The 24,139-nt window shown below is 35.3% G+C and overlaps 4 protein-coding genes and 1 pseudogene across 6 annotated transcripts; 2 read left to right on the top strand and 3 right to left on the bottom strand.

Annotated features, from left to right (window-relative positions):
- Nucleotides 1-3,124: 3,124 nt before the first annotated feature.
- On the bottom strand, nucleotides 3,125-4,963 carry LOC18611320 (protein PHLOEM PROTEIN 2-LIKE A10 pseudogene; annotated as a pseudogene).
- A 1,006-nt stretch (nucleotides 4,964-5,969) lies between these two features.
- Nucleotides 5,970-10,009, top strand: ACR1 (ACT domain repeat 1). Of its 3 annotated transcripts, none has more exons than XM_018114402.2 (8): nucleotides 5,970-6,390; nucleotides 7,037-7,137; nucleotides 7,251-7,296; nucleotides 8,065-8,179; nucleotides 8,392-8,459; nucleotides 8,574-9,215; nucleotides 9,304-9,408; nucleotides 9,511-10,009. In XM_018114402.2, the coding sequence occupies exons 2-8, from the start codon at nucleotides 7,067-7,069 to the stop codon at nucleotides 9,889-9,891; spliced, it is 1,428 nt and encodes a 475-aa protein (XP_017969891.2). In that variant the 5' UTR covers nucleotides 5,970-6,390; nucleotides 7,037-7,066; the 3' UTR covers nucleotides 9,892-10,009. The 3 variants fall into 3 exon arrangements, with proteins under 3 accessions (XP_017969891.2, XP_007047587.3, XP_017969890.2); XM_007047525.3 differs by having other exon boundaries at nucleotides 7,017-7,137; nucleotides 9,514-10,009; XM_018114401.2 differs by having other exon boundaries at nucleotides 7,017-7,137.
- Nucleotides 10,010-10,852: 843 nt separating this feature from the next.
- On the bottom strand, nucleotides 10,853-14,223 carry LOC18611318 (uncharacterized). Its single transcript, XM_007047524.3, has 3 exons — nucleotides 13,473-14,223; nucleotides 12,305-12,492; nucleotides 10,853-11,739 (listed from the first exon to the last, which is right to left on the bottom strand). The coding sequence occupies exons 1-3, from the start codon at nucleotides 14,068-14,070 to the stop codon at nucleotides 11,056-11,058; spliced, it is 1,470 nt and encodes a 489-aa protein (XP_007047586.3). The 5' UTR covers nucleotides 14,071-14,223; the 3' UTR covers nucleotides 10,853-11,055.
- Nucleotides 14,224-14,702: 479 nt separating this feature from the next.
- On the top strand, nucleotides 14,703-17,694 carry EMB2001 (P-loop containing nucleoside triphosphate hydrolases superfamily protein). Its single transcript, XM_007047522.3, has 4 exons — nucleotides 14,703-15,334; nucleotides 15,444-15,513; nucleotides 16,971-17,133; nucleotides 17,242-17,694. Exons 1-4 carry the CDS (start codon nucleotides 14,863-14,865, stop codon nucleotides 17,449-17,451), a joined length of 915 nt encoding a protein of 304 aa, XP_007047584.3. The 5' UTR covers nucleotides 14,703-14,862; the 3' UTR covers nucleotides 17,452-17,694.
- A 3,138-nt stretch (nucleotides 17,695-20,832) lies between these two features.
- Nucleotides 20,833-21,856, bottom strand: LOC18611316 (uncharacterized). Its single transcript, XM_007047521.3, has one exon. The coding sequence runs from the start codon at nucleotides 21,654-21,656 to the stop codon at nucleotides 21,120-21,122; it is 537 nt and encodes a 178-aa protein (XP_007047583.1). The 5' UTR covers nucleotides 21,657-21,856; the 3' UTR covers nucleotides 20,833-21,119.
- Between the last annotated feature and the right edge of the window lie 2,283 nt (nucleotides 21,857-24,139).

Here is a 24,139-nt window from a genome sequence, read left to right as displayed (position 1 = left end):
TCCCATGACTCCAACTGTGAAATGTAGGAAGAGTCTCGAACGAATCAAATTTAGATGATGATGAACCACCAAGTAAGTCCGAAACGGGTGATGTCTTGCCGCCATATCAAGAGGGGAAGATCTACATTTTGTTCGCAACTGTCGTACGCGATGTCCCCAGTGTGCGATTGGTGCACGACAAAATGACAATCGTTGGATGTTACCTCTTTAAACTTTGACCATCTATCGAAAAAGTGGACTAGCAGTTAGCAGAGAAGAAAGCATATTTATAAATTGGGGTAATGAAAAGAAATTACAATTGATTGTCATGAGAAAGAATATTTATTCAAAAGAACATGAGGGAAGAGGGTAGTGAAATTTGATAGAGACACAATTTGTCCGAAATCGAATTGAGTTTTAATCCAATAATATAGTAAAACAGCTTAAATCGACTTTAAATTTACTTGAATTTAGATATTATTCAACTTAACTGGAATTAAAATAATCCGCATATCAAACTGATTCAATAATTGTGTAATTTGAGGTTAAATTGGTTTGAAAATTGAATTAATTCAACGTATTTAAATGGTGTGCACAATCCAAATTTATAACCTAAAAAAAGAAGTTAAACATAAAGCTAAGAGGTGCAAATTTTTTTTTTGGAAAAGAAGAAAATATATATGGGGAAAGAAATATTTAATTATTTGATATATAAATGTATAAAAACATGTGAGGAAAGACAATTAATTCCTATAATAGAGATCGAATTTCCATGTAAATTAAGATACTTGTACAATTTTTATGCTTTGTTTTAATCATATACCGTGATTTTATAAATTAATTTAAGTTTTATTTCATTAATTTGGTGACAAATTTAATTTGAGAATAAATCGTGTAGCAAAAATTTATTTGATGTTTATTTATTTATTATTAAATGTAAGTGTCTTTTTGTGAGTAAAAATATTGATGTTATATAAATGATAATTCTTAAATTGTTTAGTTGAATTTTTATAAATTATTAAAAAATATATAAAAATGACTCAAGATTCAAGATGATCGGATATGTGAGATAATCCGAATGTAACTTGATCCAATTCAAAATGATTCAAATTTCATAATAATAATAAAAATAAAAATTAAATAATTTAACGATAGAACAACTCAAATTGGAATTGACTTGACTTGAAACAATATATAATCAAATAAGACTCGCAATTCAAAATAACTTGTCCAATTGTCACCTAGACATGAGGGTTTTGATAATTATGGGAAATCGATATTGCTATGTTACCTTTCTATCTTTTTTTTATTTTGTTTTAAGCAAAAGAAAGTGGGAGAGTGAAATATATAGATACAGTCAGGGAGATGAAGCCAACGAAGGCCACAGTCGATGACCTACCCAGATCCGACTTGTTGCGGTTGAATCCGGCCATGGCCTTGTCACATGTGGCTTGTTATGTCTACATTTGGCAATATATAACCTTGTTAGATCCAATTTTGTAACCAAAATCGACTTATCTGGATGGGTTTAGTCAATTTTAACTATTTTCAACAATATATTGAATTACATTTTAATTAAGATGATTCAACTTATACAAAAATAATTCAACAAGTAAATGAGAAAAAAAAACCTATCGTGTAACAAATAAATATAACTTAAAATTCATACAACATAGAAGTCAATTTAAACAAAATAATCTTTGAAGAGTCAACAATCAACATCTTAAAAGTTAAATTAAAAGAAATAATATTAATATATATATATATATATAATATATTAATAGTATCTATATGTAAAATATATTTATTAATGGTTAATTTTTCAATCAATTCAGTTATAAATTTAGACATCAAAAACTAATCGAATAAACCATTTTTCTAACCGATTAATATTGACAATGAAAATGGAACCCGAAAATTAATTAAATTCAATTGATTTTAATTGATTATTGAGATTTAAATAGATTAATGTTCAGCTGTATTCTGTTGGATTCTGACGTGGTTAGATGTGGCCATTAGCTTACCAAATCTACCCTTTTGTCGCCAAATATGGCCGTGTCCAAACCCATCCCGCGGGGTTACAGCCATTAAGGTCTTTCAGCTATTCTCTTTCCCCCTCTTTTCTCTCTTGAAGATAAAATGTTATCCATTTTTTCTTTGTAAATATTATATCTCATGGTACCGAGTAGTTGTTATTGTTGGTGTATTTCCCTAATTTGTAATTTTCTCCATCGTAATATACCGACGCGGTCACGCATTGAAATAATCACACACTGTTGGGATATGCAAATGCTTGACTTTGTCCAACAGCTGACGCTAACAGCACAACTGAAAGAAAAGATTGGATCCAAAATTTTGACGTTCTTATATAAACAAGTGCAAGTACCCAAGAAACTGCCAGGTTTTGCTGAATCTTCTCTTAAACTGATCACAATGCAAAGTCACATCCTGGTAAGCTTCAAGCGTTCAATTTGCGAGAAAAGGTCATGTGCCGGATATGATTATTCAATTCAAATAACAAACCAAAACAAACAAGGACAAGTTGTTTTATGTTATATGTGCGAAATCAGTATTCATTTAAGAGCTCCGTACTAGTCAGTATTGCCTTGATGGCTACATTCAATGAAATCCAGCTATTTTCGGTCCATGTATGGCATGGCATTAAATTGCTTCTTCTGGTTGCAGAAGCAAACTCTGGCCATTAAAGGCATTGCAAAAAGCATCGGTGGTAGAGTTTTATGGCTTCTAGGCCATAGTAGAAGCACAGTCGCAAAGCTTATTATACAACCTTTGCAGATTAGACAGTGTCAAAAATAGCAAGCAAGATTAGACAATTAATCCCAAAGCTTTGAATGCACTCCACGTGCTTAATACATTTGTACAAACAAACATTATAAATGGGTACAAGCAAGTTTCGTTGGTAGCTAGGGAGATTCCTTATTCTTTAGATTATGCTGCCTAATTAACCGTCTCCTATTCCCACAATGGAACAAGATTGGATCTTGTATCCATTGCCTAACAATGACATTAAATACCATTTTACAGAATCTTAAAGATGAAAGCAGTTGGTTCACTGAGGTGAAAGGAGATGAAAAGAGAAATAATTTCCCGTTGTCAGAAGCGACATTGAAACCTTGAAAAGGAATGAAAACAAAACAAACTATTTTAATTCACGGAAGCAACTTCCTCAGAATCTGCTGGCAGTTTTTAGAAATCAAGTAAGAAGTTCAAGGAGTTGGACACAAAAATACAACGAAGACATGACCATATGAAGGAATTGGATGAATCTATAGGGTGACATGACCTGGTGGAGGAAATTAGGCTGGAACCAAGACCCAGACACCGCCAAGAATATGCAAGCACAGAGACAAACATATAGTAGCTACAACTGAGGACTTTGCAGTAACATATCTCACTACCTCAACACCACCTTCAACTACGGCTTCATGAGCAACCTTAACACAGTTTTTCATGCCTTGATGTACTGTCTCTAGCAAAAACTCAAGGAAAGATCTAACTGTTTCAAATGTAATCCTTCCAGTCACGTCAAGAACAAACTTCCTATTGCTTGGCTCTGCTAAAGTTGATGACACTTTACTAACCCACCCATCGCTCTTGACCTTATCAAATGAGTTCCTTGCTTTCAGTTCAGTAAATAATCCATCTTGTTCGTAAAGCTTATCCCCAGTTGCATCATCTTGTCTGTATTCAATTGCCAAGGAAGGTGAACTCTTACTCGAATCAGAACTTGTCAAAACTTGATGAGATGTCTTGACAAGAGTCTCAATTGCACAATTACAGACCGCAACCAAAACACCTCTTACTTCTGTTTCATGCTTAGGGTTAGTCAACCCTGCAAAGAATTCATCATAGGTGTTGACCTCCTTAGTTTTTTCAAGATATGCAGAAACCACAGAACTAACAAACAATTGAATACAATCACCAATCAGCTCTCTACACTTATCACCACACACAACCTTCAGCCAGCTTGGAACAGAATTCTTTTCCAAACTAATCGGATTCGATTTCAATTTTTCATCAGATTGATCACCTGAACAAAATGCCAAGGCCAAGTTCCTAGCAAAGCTTCCAACAACAACAGAAGCAAAACCAGCCCCAGCTTTAGTAAAAAGCTTATCCATAACTTGATCCATTGAACTAGAATTGACATCTAGGCCATTTCCACTTGTCACCTCCAATTGATAACCACGTAAAATTCCCACTGTCATAGCTTGTGTAACCCTTACTAAGGACTGAGAGAATTCATTGGACATCGTGGTTTTCGAAACCTGCTTCAAACTGTTAGGTATTTGGTCTGATTCTGACTGTAGAAAATCTTTTAAATCTTTAGAAACAACTCCAATTGTTTCGGCGCAATCAGAGACAGCTTCAGCCATAGAAATCAAAGCTCCCAAAAGCTTTAAGACTCTCTTTCTCTTTTGAGCTATAGCAGGCAAGTGATAAACTCTATAGAAACCATAACTAGTTAAACCAAAAGCCGCCAATAAAACAACCCACTTCTTCTTCTTCCTGGTAAATTCCAAACCCTTTAAAGCTAATTGAAGCTTCATAACTTTACCAAATAAAAATTTCTTAGAAAACCAAGAAAACCCTTAGAAAAAGCCAAGAAAATTCGCCTCAGCCAAAGTCTTCCTCTTCTCCTCCACTGAAGTCTTCTAGTTGTAGAATATTCCACCATTAAAAAAAGACAGAAAAAACCCTTTCATCTCTCTTACTTTTCATGTCATTTTACAAGAAAATAAGCTAAAAGAACATACACTAAAAAGAGATAAAACGAAACAGAAAAACCAGTCATAGAAGGCAAATGACGTCAAATCAGTTGCAGAAGACACTGCCGTCTCGTACAGGAAAAGGGAAGACACTTTGTAGTATAATTTCGATGAATGTGTGCGAAAATTAATCGAAGGGAAATACAGAGCAACGATCAGCGAATCCAGGCATTCATCAATCGTCGGCTTTCAAAGTTGAACGACCACCAGAAAATTCAATTAATGCCACCAAATAAAAAGGCGGGCCTCTGCAGTTTTACTCCAATGGGCCCTGTGCAGTTCCAGATTCCGGGCCTACAGTTGTACCGTTTCCCAGCTATGTCTTCGTCACAACACACAACTTGTTCTAATTTTTCAATTTATAAAAGATACTGATCCCAGTCTTGGTTGGCGAAATAAATGATTACTTTGTGTGATATAGTTTGTAACTTTTAAATATTTAAGATGTTTTAAAAAATTAAAAATTGATAATTAATAATGGCTTGCTATGCCTAACTTCTAAATGAATAAGGTCCCAAAAGTACTTAACTTCAAATTTAATTAGGAAACAAAATGGATACGAGAATTCTACTAGGTAGACGGATTAGGAATACAAGAATATTCAATTTTTAAATTGAATAAAAAAAATTATAAATACCACAATCCAACCAATATGAATGGAAGAAAATCTCAAATTACAAATCCTATTAATTAATTGATAATCCTAATTAACGTAACTTCCCTGACATTAATACATCAATTGGGAGAAAAAGTCTAAAACTTCCCCGATCGTACTAATTTCTTTGACTCTCTTTTGAGCATTTTTGTAGCAAAATGTGTGAAGAGGCAGCAGATCACTGGAAACACAGCTCAACATCGCTAGTGTTGCCTACTCAAGCAAGCAAGCAAAAAGAATAAGAATGAAGGAGTCCAGCGAAAGCTCAATACTCAACCATGATTCGCCACGTCATCATCCTAGGATTTAGCTGACTGGGTAAATACGCTGGAACCCTAAGAAAAAATCCCAGCCACAACTGCGACAATGCTGCTTTTTAAGCCACGTGGCGATCACTTAGAGAGGTAGAGCAGCCGCATGGTGTGATGACACGTGTAGTACAATCTCGTACGTGGCCAATCGTCACCGAAAGTCCCGGTCTTCCTTCCTCCCCGCCCCTCGACGTAACCCAGTAAAAAGCAAATTTATAGATATAAATGGTGTTAGCCCTGTTTCAGGTATCAAGCACTTTCAAAAATTCTCTCGTAATATATGGAAAAAATAAATAACCCAATTGAAAAGAGATTCAGTGTTCTTGTTTGTTTTGATTATTCTCTTGAAAAACCAACAAGCCAGGAAGGAAAAGAACAAAAATTCTTTGGACTTAATTAGGAGGGTTTCCAAGTTTGGATAGGGGTCTTCTCTTTTTCTTTTTTTTTTTGGGTTATATAAACTCTCCATTCACCATTTGTTTCGGTTCTCTATCTCTGTTTCCAAGAAAAAACCTTTCTATACTTAGCATAGACCACAGGGAAAAGAGCAGAAAAGAAAAGCTTTCAGCACCATCAATTATTCGGTTTCCATGCTTTGATCAAAAGGCTTTGGTTTCTGCAGTTCAACCCAGTTTTCTCATCTCTGAATACAAAGGTGGTTGATTCTAAACTTTATCACGTTCAATTTAGTTTACTTTTTTTCCTCTGTTATACGTATGCGGGGTTCCAGCTTTCTTCCTGAAAATTTCGTCTTTGAGATAGACATCTCTGTTTCTTATAAGCCACACTTTGCTTGTAGAAAATTCAAAGATGTTCTTTCCTTCTTTTTCTAGCATAGATATACATACATGCATCGACAATATCCAGAATTTCAGATTTCTTTTACCGTAACTGGAAGTCCTACTAATCGTTTTTGATATTATCTCAATGACCCCAATCCGAGTGGGATTCAACTAGATTTTTCATTTATTTTTCTTTTCCTATTTTTTCCCTTTCAAACAAAGAAACAAAGCCAAAAAGCTGCAGAAATTTCCTTATGAGTGTACAAAAACAGTTGTCTTTGTAAAGTCTCTTGTTCCACACACACACACACACATATATATATTATCGTGAAAAATCAAGTTGTACGCCGCTTGCTTATTTTTCCTCCATTTTATTCGCTGTTGTAATCACGCGCTTTCAATATATATATTTTTTAGTATTTATCTGATTTGAAAATTCTACAACATGAGCTCTAGTATATATATGTGAATATTGATGCATGTTTCATGTTTCCTTAAGACTTTACTTCCCGAATGAAGCAAACTTGAAGCTCTCTTCCGATAAACAAGATGGAGATTGTTTACCAGCCTTACATTGATCCCGAGTTTGAATCACTCATTGAAAGAATTCATCCTCCCAGGTACTGTAAACTAATCATATACTTCATTTCCTTTCTTTTGGTTTCTTTAATAAATCATGGAACCTGAAAGTCTGAAACCAATATGGTTTAATTCGCCGGTTTGGCGTTTCCAGAGTTTGTATCGACAACGACGCATACCAAGACTGCACGCTTGTTAAGGTTAGATCGAATATCAAATATCTTCTTGTTAAGGTTTATGTTAAAAGTAAATTTAATCTTTGATATCGTTGAAGATGATAAGGCTTGGTTTATGGATTTTTTTTGTTGGTTCTTATTTTTAACATTTTTGGATAAAGAGTGGGTCCAAAGGCAAGCTATAGGTTCCAAGATTCCACCCATTGTTGTGTGAAACCGAGGGAGATATACACCACCATTAAAGATTTAATTAATCTTGGAATTAGGCACCATACCATTTGTTCTAATCTTAATCATTAAACTTAAAGCGCATCAATCCAAATCCCCACTTGTCTACATGGAAATTAATAAAATAATACTAGTTGGAAAGTTGGGAGTCTTGGAAATGGAAGGTAAAGCAATTTCTGAGTAACCGACTGGAGAAGCCATTAATCTAGTTGTAAGTTGTAAAGGAAAATTGGAAAGAAAAAAGATAACTAAGAGAGAGGGGTGTAGAATGTGGAGGAACTTTTATAGTGTCAGGATTCCTGCTTCATGCATTGGTAATGTTTAGGGGAAGAGGAAGACTCTCTCCAGGACTTCTAGAAAACTTACTTTTAGATGGCACCCAATCGACCTGACGTAATGATCTTGTTCTCAAAAGATCAGAAAACCCATAATAAACCAAACACAATTTGACGAGGGGAAGTTTCGGCTATGCAGTTCTTTTCTAACCTGGCTTTCGAAAGGTTAGCTTTTAAAAGGCAAGAAAAATGACCTGGGAAACGTTTTTACATATGTCAACTCTCACAGGTGGATAGTGCAAACAGGCACGGGATTTTGCTGGATATGGTCCAAGTTTTGACAGATCTGGACCTTGTTATATCCAAGTCATACATTTCCTCCGACGGTGGATGGTTCATGGACGGTCAGTACCCCCTACATCACCTTTGCATCACTAATTAACTTCCCCTGCTTTTCTTCTCTTCATTTTATTATCTCGATTAACCTTATATATCTGATAAACATATTACTATCCACCAAATCAATATCAATGGGGATATGGTGCTCACTTTGCGAGGTGCCAATGAGTCACCCACGACTTTTCTGTGCCCTAATCCATGTGGGTTGTTTTCGCAGTGTTCCACGTGACAGACCAGCTTGGGAACAAACTTACTGACGAGAGCCTTATTCTTTATATCCAACAGGTCTTTTTCTTCTCCAGATTTCTCTGACATTATCTTATTGTAAAGTAACAAAGTTTTGATTAATTAAGCTAAGGTTTTAATTTGTTTTCTAATAAGAAAAACTATAATTGACAGGCAATTTGTTCTACTAGGAGAGGAGGGATTCCAAAGGAATTACAAGCATGCCTCAAAAGAGCAGTGAGGCCGTGTCATGTTTCAACAGAGCATACAGCCTTGGAGATGACTGGGAGGGACAGGCCTGGCCTCATGTCAGAGATATCAGCAACTCTATACGAATTGGGATGCCATGTGACTGCAACTGTGGCATGGACCCATAACGCCCGCATGGCCTGCATAATCCATGTAGAAGATGGGTTCAAGGGAGGGCCCATCATGGAGCCGAAACGCGTGGCAGAAGTACAGGAAAAGCTAGAGAATGTGGTTGAGGCCCCTCATGATAGTGGTGAGCGGAGGAGTGTCAGGTTAACTGCTCCGGCAGCTGGTCGGACACACACGGAGCGGCGGCTCCACCAGTTGATGTATGCCGATAGAGATTACGAGCAATGTCAGGGCTGCGATGGCAGCTGCAGGCACTGGAAGGGGTGTACCAAGACTCATGTGACAATAGAGAGTTGTAGGGAAAAGGGGTACTCAGTGGTGCATGCAAGGAGCAGGGACAGAACCAAGCTATTGTTCGATACAGTTTGTGCCTTAACCGACATGCAATATGTGGTGTTCCATGCAGCGGTTAGCTCAAAGGGCGCCATGGCTGATCAGGTACCTTAAGAAGAAGTGGCAAATGGCTTGAAATATTTGTTTTAATTTTACGGCCTTTATGTTTAGTTAAACTGAGGTTTACTTTCAGGAATATTTTGTAAGGAGGCAGGACGGCTGCAGTTTGGTTACAGAGGATGAAAGACACAGACTTACAGAATGTTTGATTGCAGCAATAGAACGAAGAGTCTCACGTGTTAGTTCCTTACAACATGCAGTTTTGCTTCTGCTTTTTGTGGTTCGAATTGTATTTAGTAAAATTGTAGCAAGTAGTAATCTTTTTTTTGGTATTTTCTAGCAGGGGTTGAGGCTGGATGTATGTACTCAAAACAAGAGGGGATTGCTCTCCGACCTGACCAGGGTGTTTCGAGAGAATGGGCTATCAATAACCAGGGCGGAAATAGGGACACATGGGGAGAGAGCAATCGGATCTTTCTATGTTACAGATGCTTCAGGGCATGACGTGAATCCAAGGACGGTGGAATTGGTGAGACAAGAGATTGGGGGATCTGCTTTGGTGGTAAACAAGTCTCCCGATAGGACTTCTCGAGCTTCTTCATCAAGTATTAACAGAAGCAGCAGTAGTGAAGTGGAAGAACGGCCGAGATTTTCGTTAGGAAATTTGTTATGGTCTCAGCTTGAGCGACTTTCAGGGAATTTCGGGCTCATTAAATCGTGAGGAGTTCCTAACTCAGGAAATTCTTTCAGGCTGTACCTATACCCTTGTCTGTACATAAGTTTGTGTAAACAAAATAGTTTTCTTTTTTATTAATGATTATATTATAGTATTCTCTTGATCTCTTTCTAGTCATTGTTTGATCTACATACTGAACTTTTCTTCGAACAGCCAAAAGAGTATAGCCTTATACTCTGGAAGCACAGACAGAAGGAAGATTGTTCATTGAACGTTTCCCTGATTCATTATAAACTTTACTCGAGCAAGGCTTGCCTATATAATAGCCTAGCGCATACAGGTACAATACAACAAACATTTGTACACAAAAAACCTCCATGAAAATTGAAGTAAGAAACTTGAGTTTTGTGCCAGAGACGAGAGGGAAAATTGAGAGGGTTAAAGAGTACTGTGACAGGAGTTCTCCACTTTTCCTGATAAAGTTGTGCGAAAAAAGATAGATATATTAATGGTTTTAAACTCAAGGTACAGATTGCAAAATTAAAAAAGAAAATAAGGGTGTATTTATATAGTCAATCAATAATAAAAGAAAAGAAAATAATAGAGATATTCACTTCTTTTGAATGGCGAAGAAGATCCTTATCCCGAAAGGAATCCATATCACAATTTTTAGATTTACCTTAAAATATAAAATACTATTTATAGGAAATCTAAATTACTACTGATGAAGAGCCCAGTTTAGTCAACTAGGCCTGAGTTTGTGATAGCTGACAAGGGAAAAGGTCAACAATGTTTTACGAGCTTGCGTTTTCACTTCTCAAGCCAAGTAATGCTTCATCGCTAAATTTTTCTAAGATTAGGAACAATTTACTTATAAGCTCTGTATTTTCTAGGTGGCACGGCACTCTAAGTCTATTCTGCATAGACAAGGATTCATGGCAACTTCAATCTCTATAGCTCTAAATTTTTAGCATGCTTTCCTGATGAATAGCAATGACATATACACTTCATATGATAAGTGCTGAATTTATTAGATATAAAAATACATGAATATTGCAACAGTACATATTTATCCAATTTTGACAGAATATTATGTACAAAACATACTGTTTCTAGAGCCTTAGCTCGGACTAAAGAAACCATTCACATGGTATTCACAAGGTTATAAGCAGGAAGAATCTAGAATTCAAATACCCCAAAGGTTTTGCTTCACATGATCTCTTCGATATCAAGCCAGTCATTTGATTCCTTGGTTTGTGGGTTACGAGCACTCACCTGCTCAGACCCAGAATGTCTATCCCCAACACAGCTAACTTCTTTAACTGAGTCTGTAGAGCTCCTGCTAAGCTGAACCCAATCTCTTGAGTCTTTTGTTGAAGAATCAGAACCAGATGTCACTTTTTTGTAACTTATTGGCACATCGTCGTCGTCATCCTCAAGATCACTGAATGAAACATCCTCATCATTTCCAAGAGGGATTGAGGTACCACTTGTGCCGACTACCTCCCCAGTTTCCTCTTTTAACCAGTCATCACCGTCATCTTCAAATTTCTCAATGGAAACTCCGGAGGAACCAGATGTTGAATGTTGATGTTTGGTCTCTTTTATTGGCACTTCCTCGATGACAGACTTGTCAACAACCTGCATCTCAGTACTCTGAACTGGATGCTTCTCTGTCTCAATTTCAACAGCTACAGCAGTGGCGGCTACTTCACTTTCAGATGCCTTGATTGGCACTGCCTTAGATTGAGTGGGAGAAGGAACAGAAAGAGGCTCTTCATGCGGTAAATCAGCTGTTAATTTTGAAGTGCCACTTTCAGAATAATCTTCTGCATTTTTTGCCTTGGCTCGGTGCTGTAACCCTTGCATTAGCTTTGCTCTTGCTTCAACTATCTGCATGTTGTCCATTTAACAGTTAGAAATGCACAAAAAGCAGAGAGGAAAGAGGGGTGAAGGAAGCTCAATCACAAAGAAAAGCACAAGCAATCCTTCCCTTATTTAATTTTTCATTAATCAGGCTTAAAAACTTTTGGATTATATTTTAAAAGAAACAATGTGCATTAGAGTGAAGAAAATGTTAATTGAAGGAGAAAGAAAAGATCTGAAAAAAAAAAGTTGATTAGGCAAAGCCACTGCAAGGAAATCTCAGGCCACTAGCATAACAGAATGGCAAAAACAAATAAGCCATATACTAGCACTCCTTCCCATGGTGAAAACGATGTTCAAGTCTGAAGAAGACATGCACAGAACTAGATGAGCTCTTAATTTCCCAATGCACTGAAGAATTATTTGCATCCAATTACTATGCAATGATTAGTTCTATTATCAATCTTATAACTGTGGTAGAAGAAATTCCTGTAACTCCTGGAGAAACATAATATACATCACCTTGGAATGACCAAAAATTTTGGGATCAACCAATGAAAACAACAGGTCCTACCAGCAAAAACAAACTTACTTGGGGAGTAGACAGAAGTTCTGCATCATGTTTATTGAGTCGAGGATGCACAAGAACAAAATAAATTTTCCAAAAGCAACCCTCACTCATATATCCCGGGCAAAGTTCAATCCTAAGAGCAGCCAATCTTGGTGCAAGACGTTCAACAGCTAAAGCATGCTCTTGTTGTGCATCAGACATGTCAAAATCTGAAATTTCAAAATGAAAGGATGCTTGAAATCAGCGTAATTCATAATAAAACAATAATATGTATATATGCAGAAAAACATCAATAACTAAGGGTAGATGGCGCTTATGGCAAAACAAGCAAACATTGAGGCAAACCAATGATACCCAACTATGCCAGTGTAGCTTCATTCAAGAAACCAAAATATTCAAACAGTTTCTCAAAAGCCACAAGTTTGCAACATGCTATTTTAGCAATGTAAGTGATAAAATGGAAGCAAAGATATGTAATTTAACCAAGAACTAGTTAACTAAAAACTAGAAGAAAAAATCATGATCATCACATCACTATGAAGCAGAGCGAAGTGTCAAATAATATGACAAGAATATATACTAGCTCATATCCAAAGGTTTTTACTTTCTACTTAACATCTAGAAATTTATTGTACCAAGTGGCCAAGGAATAAATAAATCATTAAAATATACAGAAATGTCTGACATAAGACTTGTGAGTAGTTTTGACAATTACTTTACCACCAATTAGCCATCAACCCTAAAGAGCATCATAAAGCAGAAAGAATTATTCAGACAACTTTATCCAAGCAAGCTAAGCTACCTTTACAGGGTTTTTCAGCTAAATCTCATAGAGATAATAAACTTGAGGGGATTGAGAAACCACAACGCTTAAAGCAATTGGAAGACCCTTCACAGCAACCCGAAGGGATCTTCAGCCAAAGATAAACAGTCGACATCACAATTTTTTTTCTCATTCCACTTATTACCAAAGAGTTTTACAATTCTATAATCAATTATCAAGTATGCATTACAAATTTCAATAATCAAAGTCAACCAACCAAATACCCAATTCCAAAAAAAAAATCCAAATTAAAAAGAAAGACTCCAATGAAAGAACAAGATGTGAGCTTGTTTGAAATGCACATTACTATCCTAATTTTTTTAATTAAAGCACATTAATCCCGAAATTAGAAATTCAGTAAATTACCATCAAAATCATCATCATCAGGCACGGGAAAATCAAGCCAAGTTTCTGGATGCATCGCGATATCCCTAGCAAAGGCAACCACTTCTTCAGTCAAACCAACAACGTTTCCACTCTCGTATTTTTCAAGACTCTCTTCCTCGGATCCAAACTGAAGAAAATTCGAAGCGATCTTAGTGAACTCCGAGACGGCAATATTGTTCGAGAGTTTCGAGATTCCAGTCTTGAATTTCCCACCAATCTCGGTTAAATCGCTACGGATTCCCGCTATCAATGCCTCATCCGGATCATCCGACGGTGGCGGGCAAGATTTTTCCTCCCCCGTGTGATCGGGCGGTTGGTCCGATGAAGGCGGAGGAGGCGGAGCGAGGAAGGACGCCACACCCCAGAATTGGCGGCTTAGGGTTTTAGTGAGCTCGGAGAGGTCTTCTTTGACGCCACGAGGAGTGTTGGGATCCGATGAGGAATGGGAATGGGAGGGGGAGGATTGGTTGGGATTTGGATCGGATTCGGGTTTCGGATTCGGGGCGGCATTGGTGTGGTCGTCGTCGTCGTCATCGAGCTTGAGCGAGTTGGCAATGGATCTAGCTAACCACGACATTTTTTTTTTCTTTTTTTTTTATTTTCTTTTCTTGTTCTTAAAGTTGTGATTATGACTTGCAGAATTGATAAGAGTTTGTTAAACAGGGATGATTGATAAGAGGAAACACTAGTGGCAAACTTTCCTGAAAAGCGACACCGTTTCGGCTTCTTTTTGCAGTGATATGAATAATTGTTACGACGTATCTTTATGCCTTTTTCTAAAACAATTGTAAGTATGGTCTCCCACATCGTTTTTTGTTCTTTTCTCTTTTTATTTAATCTTTATATAATAATTTACGTAAAAAAATTATTAAAAAGTATTTTTGAGTATTAAAACTTTTTTTGTGAAAGATTTTAGTATGTTTACTCATATTTATTAAAATATTTTAATATTATTAAACTTATGATATTTTTAAAATTTTAAAATTTTATTTTATTTATTATGTGATTAGTATAAAAATAAAATTAAAAAATTAAGCTTGATTGCATTAAAATCCATAACTTCAAAATTTTTAATTAATCTGATTATCAACAGAATTAATCGCTTTAATTCAGTTAATCGGTTAATCAGATAATATGTTTGGGCCTTGCAGGCCCAAATTTAAATTTGCATTTTGGGTCATACTAACAGAATATATCCTAAATCCAAATCCATGTTTCTAATCCAAACACAGGCCCCGCTGTTTCCCCTCTCTTCGTTTCCCGGTTCTTCTCTTCCTCTCCAGGCGTCCAACCCTCGGATGTAACTGGAACTGATTCAGCTCATGCAAGTAAAGCTACTTTACAGCTCTTGACCAATCCTTCCCAGAAAATGTTCCTTCGGAATCGCTTATTATCTCTTAATCTTACTTCGTTTTCATCACCCCCTTCTCCACCAACCAAATCACTCTCTTTTCTTTTCTCTTTCAACAAAACCATCGCTTACTCAACCCGTAAGCGCCCCCACCCGAAACCTAAAGTCTCTGCTTCAAGAGCCGCAAAGCAACCACTGTCTGATAGGGCGCGGTTTGCGAAGACAGTTTTATTCGTGCCACCCGGGGTCGACCTGGAAGAGGTAACAGATGAAATGATATTGCCAGGGTCCAACATTGTACTCGGACCTTACGCGGGTCATTCTCAGATTAAGGAAGTGGAGTTTGTGAAGAGTAGCGGTCGGGCTAAGGATTGTCCCAAAGATGACCGACCCGAGTTTGCAATCTTGGGTCGGTCTAATGTGGGCAAGTCTTCGCTTATTAATGCTTTGGTTCGAAAAAAAGAAGTTGCTCTCACTTCTAAGAAACCAGGTCCTTTTTCTTTTTAGAAATTTTCCTTTAAATTTCTGCTTTTTTCGATTACTGTTTCTGAGCTTTTAATTGGGTAGTATTTTTTATTTTGGGATTGTCGAATGTGCAGGGAAGACACAGCTTATTAATCATTTTTTGGTGAATAAAAGTTGGTATATAGTGGATTTACCTGGTTATGGGTATGTTTGATTTCTTCTTTTAATTAGCTACTTAGTACAATGAGAACTCTTTTTCTTTTCCTGAATTCAGTTGAAGCGTTTTAAATAGTAGTTGGTAAGCATTAAAAGGATAAAACTTCCAATGGAGCATGCAACTAAAGAAATTCCTTTATTTGCCGTGTAGTTTGATACTAGTCTACCAGAATGTTTTAGCTGAGAGCTGACTGTGATGTGTAAACATTATTATTATCATTATTAGCTAGTAATGGGGTGACAATTTGGTTGTTGTTCTATGGAAGAAGTTAAGACTGATTTTGAGATAAAGTTCTATTGTTTTTTGGCTTTTGTAAGGCTGTAAGAATCTCTTTCTTGGAAACTCACATCTTGCTGTCATTTCTATGGGAGGTCTGATCCTGCACTATTGGGGCTTGACATAAGTATTCCACATTAGACAAAGATAATTTAAATGTAAAGCTAAACACAGAATTATTTCACTCTTCACTCCATGTAGAACGAATTGGTTGTTTATATGCCTAGTTATTGAGATTTGCTAGTTTTGAGCTAGCATTTTCACCCCAAAACACAAGCCTGGACTTAGAAAGGCAGAAGCAAATAAGCAATGCTGTATATTTTTGCAGTTTAACTTTCTATCCAGCAATGAGGATTTCATTTCTGGTTTTCACATACAGGAAAAAACAATCAGCTTATAGTTTGACATATAAATATAATCTGAATAAGCCAGTATTAGGCTGACATATAATTCCTAATATTCTAGTCAGAAAACACAATGGTTAGGCAACAAGAAGTCTTGTTTAAAGAAACCGACATCCAGAACGCTAATTCTGAACCCAATAGCGTAAAGCATTATCCATGTGCAAGTAAGACCACATAGCAAGGGTTCTTCTTCAAGTCTCTTCAGAACACCACTTGGTGGACTTACAAAGGGCAGTTATAAGCGCAAATTGTTGCTGTATATTTGCAATTTGGCATGTAGTTTAGTATGTTTTGCGAATAGTTGGCTTGTGCATTTTCCTGCACTTCAACACATCCTTTGTCAATGTGCATAGTTTCTAATTGGGGCTTGAGTTACCTATGACCTCGTGTAGTTGTGCTCTTGAACATTACACATTAATTGCTGATGACACTACATGAAATGCTCACTATAAATATAAACTAACCAATCCAGACGAGTATATGAAGCTGAATTGTTCTCTCTCAGTTAATTAAGTTCTCATTTTTGGAAATAAATAAGTCTGTAAATAGTTGTAGTGTCGAATTGCTTCACTTGTTTCGCTAGCCACCCTGCTTTCTTAGTTGCTTTAGCATGTCTATAATTAATGCTTAATCTGTAATTTTTCTTAACTCAGATAATAGAATGTAAATAATTAATTACCTCTGAGTATCTTGCTTGTGTGCAGAATGACATCTTGACATAATTGTTCTGAATCTAATGCTTGAAAAGTTCATTTTATTTGCAGTTTTGCTAGAGCCCCAGATGCTGCTCGAACAGATTGGTCTTCATTCACTAAAGGCTACTTTCTAAATAGAGAGACTCTGGTTGCTGCGCTACTTCTTATTGATGCAAGTGTCCCACCTCAGAGGATTGACCTGGACTGTGCTAACTGGCTTGGACGCAACAATGTGAGGATGTCCTTATAACACTCTTTTCTCTTCTTTAGTGGCACACAGCTTTATATTTAGCTGTTTCTCACTCTTTTTTTTTTTTTTTTTGGTCCTTGCTGCTTTCAGATACCAATGACTTTTGTCTTCACAAAGTGTGACAAAATGAAGGCAAGCAAAGGAAAAAGGCCTGATGAGAACATCAGAGACTTTCAAGAACTGATTAGAGAAAACTATCGACAACACCCCCCATGGATAATGACTAGCAGTGTCACTGGTCTGGGCAGAGATGAGCTTCTCCTACATATGTCACAACTAAGAAACTATTGGGATCAATAGGGGTGCAACTGATACTTGATAATAAATTCATGTGTAAGTTCAGTCTTAAAAGTTAAAAGTGTATACAAGCATAGACAACTAAACTAGCTGCGCATAGATTTTTCTTTCTCTTGCATCATTTTGATTTTCCCAAAGCAATCCTGCTTAAAGTTGACAGGCTTTGTAATTCGAATACTATGCAATGATGTAGCATATTTTCATGTATAATATCGAAGGCTGTTTATCAGTCTCTGTTATTCTTCATGTTCTATACTTCAGAACTTAAATTTCATTCAGCCCTTCTTATGATATAACGGCCATGGTTGGTAACAAGGAAGAAAAAATAGGATGAAATATCGTTATATTCTATTAACTTATGATATAAGCAAGCAGGAAATATAGACTAACCACCGGAAAAGACAAAAGAAGCTTCTTCCAATCAAACGCAGAGTATAAAGTAATTCAATCCCTCATCCGAAGCAGCATCGTTTCCCAGCACTAATCTTTCCTCAGTCTTGACTGGGTATTGTCTAAAAGAACAACAGGGAGAGTCCCTCCAGTCCAAGTCTTCATTTTTTTTTTTTTTTTGAAGGAAAGTCTTCATCTTTATCTTGGTCTTTGTATGAACTGGCAACTACTTTCAATAGATAGGTGATCACCGACATACTAATCTTTCAGAAAACCTTAGTTTTTATCCTCCAAAACATCATCTCGTATTTTTTTATTCTAATAAGGTGTCGACAAGGTCAATGGCAGATGAATGTTGATAAAAGCGTTAGTATTTCTATCAACTTGCTAACATGGTAAGAATAAAAAGATAATTTTATTTTTAATTAATTTTTATAATTATTATTACATAATTTTATTATTTTTTATTAATTAAAAACAAAACTTTCCATTTGCGGAGCACCTATAGGTGATCTCTCTTATGGTGAACTGGGTATTTATTTTTATTTTTTGTATTTTTTTAAAAATGTAACAATAAAAATATTTTAATTTTTTCATAATTTTAATTTTAAGATGAAGTGTTTATTTTAAAAACTAATAGATTGTGTGTAATTTTAAACAAAACTTAAAGAGTTAAGAGTATTTTAACCTTTAAAAATCAAACCACCCAACTTCTTTCTTTTTCCTTGGAACGATAAAAGTGGCTGAAAAGAAGAAACAAAACGTGATGAATTCCTGGGTCTTTGTCCCAAAACTGGATAATTTAGTAACAGAACCAATGGAACGAATTCTGAATTAGTTGTCATTTGAGGACCAATCATCTGAGAACTAAAAAAAATGGGGTCTTTTAATCTTCCACGAATATATATATCAAGGAACATGACAAGAATCAGCACTCTTAAATTCTCAACTAATAACATAAAATGGATTCCCCAATAAGAGAGTTGTGTTGAAATATAAAACTTCTTTCTTGTAAGAGGAAGAAAAGAGACTGTGGAACGTACAATTTTCCCTTACACAAGGAGACCCAGTCACCCAGTATCCAGCACAGCACCCTAAAGCATTATTGCTTTGAAAATATGGCTACCAAACTTGTGCTTGTGCATGCCGTTTTCTAGGGTTCTACACGAAATAAAAGAGGAAATAAACTTTTTTTAGTATTTGAATGAGAAAATTATAAAAGAAATTAAGCAAATAAAGTGCATAAGTATTTAATCCCAAATCTTTAGTACAATTCAAAAAAAAAAATCTACTTCTTAAACAAATAAGGACATGTTGTAATCTATACTACCATAAATAAACGAAACCTAATTAAATTTTTTTTCGTTTATATTTTATTTTATTTTATTTTATTATTTTCTCTCGTTAGTTTTCTTTTCCTCAACTACCCATCGCTCACTTTTTTAAGCTTAAATCTCTAAAACGGGATACTCACTCATTTTATATAAGAGCTTTACCTCAAGGACATAAATTAGGTTGAGCATTATTTGGTTTAATTTTAGCACATTTATCTTAATTAAGCCCTAAGTTTAATTCAAGATCTCTTAATTTAATTGGTTGAACTTCCTTATATGCACCTCACAAAAAAAAAAAAAAACTCAAATAATCAAAAGCTCAAACTTCATTAATCCTAAAAGATTTAATTTTGAAAAAACTTTGGATAACCTGTTTGAGATTACATATTTTTTATTCTTCTCCTGTTGGTATTGTTTTTGGTTTATTTATAGACAATGTAGACATTTCATGATCTAAAATGATGTAATAAGTATTTTTTATCTTTTCCCTTATATAAAAAGAAATTTAGATGCATAAATCTGGAAATTACTACCCTTGTACATGATTGGGGGCAAAATTACCTCCGCTTCAATTTATGAATTCTATTACCTTTAAAAACAAATTTAAATGATGGATAAATTTTACCATTTATCTTTGAACTGATATAATTTTATCACTATATTTTTAATTTGATTCAAAAATAATTAAGAGTTAGAATATTCAATAAAATATTCTTTTAATGTTAACTATTATTGTACCAAATCAAAAAGTATAATGATAAAACTACACCCATTCAAAGATGAACAATAGATTTAAATCTTATCGCAAACTCAAAATTTTATTTAATTAAGTAACTCTTGAGGTACTTTATAGTTCATTCATGTATATATATGTATCTATGGATGTTGATTGTCACATACAATTTTATTACTCTACCTGCAGTCTACCGTTGTCCGAGCTAATTGGTAATTTACCTCATAATTAGGGAACTATACGATAATGTTAGGCATTCAATTAATTAAATTAATGGATTTAACTGCGTAAGTACAAGTGGTAAGGTTATTGAGTTGATTCCATGTTTTGGGACATTGTCGAGAGTTTTGGTTTCGTTCAATCCAGGTATAATCCTCCCCCTAATTGTTCATTGGAATGCTTGAGCGCCACCACGCATGAATCCTTAGGTGACACTTTGACACGACCTTTTTTCTTCAGGTACATATATATATTTGAGTATATCAATTTATCATCCTACCTTACATATATCGGATTCCTCTTTCTTGCATAATGAGCTATTATCAACTCATTATCTACATTAATACACCAATATAGCTGATGTCGTTTTAAAGGAACTCTTTTTTGGGAGAGGACAATCCAAAGCTTCTCGATCTAACATTGATCTTTCCCCTATTTTCCAATCCTCTTCCGCAAGGGACATAGAACTCTAATTTTGTATCTCCAGCCTTGTCTTTACCTCTCTGGCCTCTCAACTTTGTCACCCTTAATTACTCAGTGATAATACTATACCTTACCTCTTAACACAAGTAGCTAGTAGCCCTAGCCAACAATCTACTTTCAAACAAACTAGGAAAAAAGCAGAGAAAATTGAAGAAGAATAGGAGGGGTGGGGGAAGAAGTTATACTACTCTTGGGAGAATAGGGAAGGAAGAAATTTGAAGCCAATTTCTGATTAATAAAGTTGTACATATATAAGTAGCTTTATTCATGGCTAAACCTGGCTGCATTAGTATACATTGAAATGAACAACAGATGAAGCTAGACTTCAACATCATTAGTTCTACCATTATGTAAAGTACTACTACAACAAAAGAATGTAGTTTTAATCTTACATACATTCTCTTTGAGCTCAAGCAAGAATGAAAAGTGAAGTAACTTGGAAATTGGCCTTAATAATCATCAGGATACATACATATATATATATATATATATATATATATGTAGTAAGTTGATTAAGGAACAGTACTTTGCTCCAAGCTGGACAAAGTTCCAGGACTGAGAATTGGGAAAGCACACCAATTATAAGAAGATGGTGACAAGTTCAATCCAAGTGATGAATTCGATGTAATCTTCGCATTATCTAAGAATTTCTGGTTCTGGGTTTTAGCACTATGATCAAATCCAGAAAGGAGATGCAATTGTGCTGAAACTTCTGCCCTAGACAATGGCGATGATGCAACGCTAAGAGGGGGAGGCGCCACTCTTTGAAGACGCTGGTGATGAGGCAGCTGAAGCTGAGACGACGACTGAGATTGAGACATGAACTCAGGTGCACCGGTAAGCTTCTGAACCAAGTCCCTGAAGTTTATAGGGTCGACCTTGTAAACTCTTGGTGGTGTTGGTGGCAATGGCGCGATTGGCTTCTTCCAGGGCTTTGCCAATGGCTTACGCACTTCATGAAGTGATGCATGGAAAGGCTGTGCAACTTTTAACCCTCTTGCTTCTTGTAAAGTCGAAGAAGAAGAAGAATAGGATGAATAAGCTTCCATAGTGACAGGCGGTATAGAAAATGTATGGAGTACGTGCAAAGCTTTTTAATAAAAGCTGGACCTGAAGTTTTAGAATGTGGAGACTCTGTTATATATAGAAAAACAACATGAGCAAAGATTGCACGTATGGGGACAAGAAAATTATTGAAGGAAAAAAGACGAAAAGGGTAGCGACGGTGGGATGAATCCGCTCAGGCCTGATAAACACAAATTCAAACCTTCTTTTGTCAGCAGCGCAGCCGGCTTGCTACTGAGTGGTTTCAATTACATAGGCAGCGGCCCGGTCAAAGTGCCTGAAATGTTGACCAAATTTCCATTCATAAAAAAAGAAAAAAAAAAAGATTTTCCTCCATAATTTTCTTTGATTTTCTTTTCCGGGCCCATTCGTGCGTTCAATAGTGTTTCTTCCTTGGGAAAGGAAGAGAAGGTTTCAACCCGGTTAACAAACAAAACCAAAAAAAAAAGAAATAGAAAAAAGGTATTATAAAATTTCTAAATTAGTGATAACTTATGAGAGTGATGGCCAGCCATGAGTGGAAAACGAAGCAATTATTCGGAGAAGGTATTATCTCGTGCGGGTAGACCAGCCGCCTCTTGTTAGACCAATCTCTCTCTCTCTCTCTCTATATATATCTCTACTCGCACTAAGCTCCGAAATATCACACGTGACCACTTCCTACGCCACCCGCCCCTCGCTAATTGTATCTTTGACCCCAAAATAAACAATGGCAATAGCTAAGATCTCAATTATGGTGCCCTCATTTTTTAACTAATATTCATTCATAACTTTAGCTCCATTTTCCATCAAGAATCCCAAATAATCTTCACTTTAGCCTTTATTGGACATATATTATACAAGCTTTCTTTGGAAACGAAGCTGCTTCTTAATGATTTCTTTTCCTTTTAACACTTCTTTTTATCATAAAATACGTATATTTATTATTAAATCAAATATTTAAATACTTGATTCATTTTAATATTTGAAATTAAAAATTTCAGATGTAACATTTCTTTATTGTTAATAATGGAGAGGATGAAATGGAAAGCTTTGTTAATTATAATTTCATAATCAAATATCAATAAGTTCAATGTAAATTAAAGTAAAATAAAAAGTATGTTATTGACGTCTTAATTTGGTGACAACCTACTTTTATCATCAATATTCGATGAATACTTTCTTGTCTTTTTGTTCAAATACATCTAATTGCTTGTTCTATCTTATGAATAGTACTAATTTTAGTTTGCCGACTAATGGATTGATAGTAACATCTGATCATGCATCTCTATCTATGAGGTAAAAAAAAAATTTAAATCGGTGATATATAATTTCAAACATGATGTAATAATATGATTCAAATCTGCAAGTTTACTAGAAATTCAAATCGAAGAAACTTGAATTCAACATGGAAAATTACATGGCATGGCTCGTCTTAATACCAAATAGATTTCATACAAGCTAGTTTGTATTAAATGAAAACAAAAATGCAGTTGTTGTTATGACGAATTCAGATTTTAATATGTTTTAACTCATCTTATATATGGAAGCCTGAATCTTATAGTATATTGCCTAGCTACTTGTTAAAGAAATTTAAATTTGTAATTGATCTTGACTCAAATTCAAAAAGTTTAAAAAGTTTGTGGCTCATGGGTATCCATCCATCTTTAAGCTGGCAGCATCCTATAGGTTGAACCCAAAAGCCCAATTGATTTTTGCAATTAATGTTGAAGCTGTCTGGATACAAGATTATACATACATATATATATATATATATATATATATATATATATATGTGTGTGTGTGTGTGTGTGTGTGTATATGTGTGTGTGTGAGAGAGAGAGAGAGAGTAGCTAGCCATATGAATAATATTTCAGATATTTTTCTGGATGTTATGGTTTTGGCATTGTCAGGTACTAACAATATAACGTTTAAATGTTTGTAAGGAAGGATGCCAATTTAGACTGCCATTATTGCTTGTCTGTTGAGAAAAAAGCCAGTAGTTACAAGCCTTCTACTATATACTAAACTATACATCTACTATTGTGCGTCGGATAACAAAAAAAAAAACAAGTAAAACTATAGAGTAAATTATTATATCTGAACGCATTTGATTTTGTAATAAGTAAACATATCTAACTCTTCAAATTGTTTATTAAAAAAAAACTTTTCAAATTTTTTAAATAAAAAAATATGCATAAAAAATTTTGCATTGAAAATTGCTTTTCGTGATCAACGATTCTTTTCCTTGCTATTTTGTTCTAAGCAATTTAAAGTATTGGGGACCTAAGCAAAATGATTATAAATATGACTAAATCATATATTTGAATGTCTTTATATTTTTGAAATTTTGTACCAAAATAATAAGCATTTAAGCCACCTGGCTAAATTAGGCATTGTAGACGATACATAATTGAAGAAGAAGAAACTCAATTAGTTAAGGTGATTCCGTACATACTGGCTAGAAATAAAACGATGACTTGTACTT

This window comes from Theobroma cacao, chromosome 1 (genome assembly GCF_053813885.1).
Source record: "Theobroma cacao isolate CCN51 chromosome 1, ASM5381388v1, whole genome shotgun sequence".
NCBI lineage: Eukaryota > Viridiplantae > Streptophyta > Magnoliopsida > Malvales > Malvaceae > Theobroma > Theobroma cacao.
The sequence above is the reverse complement of the archived record's forward strand: the minus strand, read 5'-3'. Positions and strand labels throughout refer to the sequence as shown.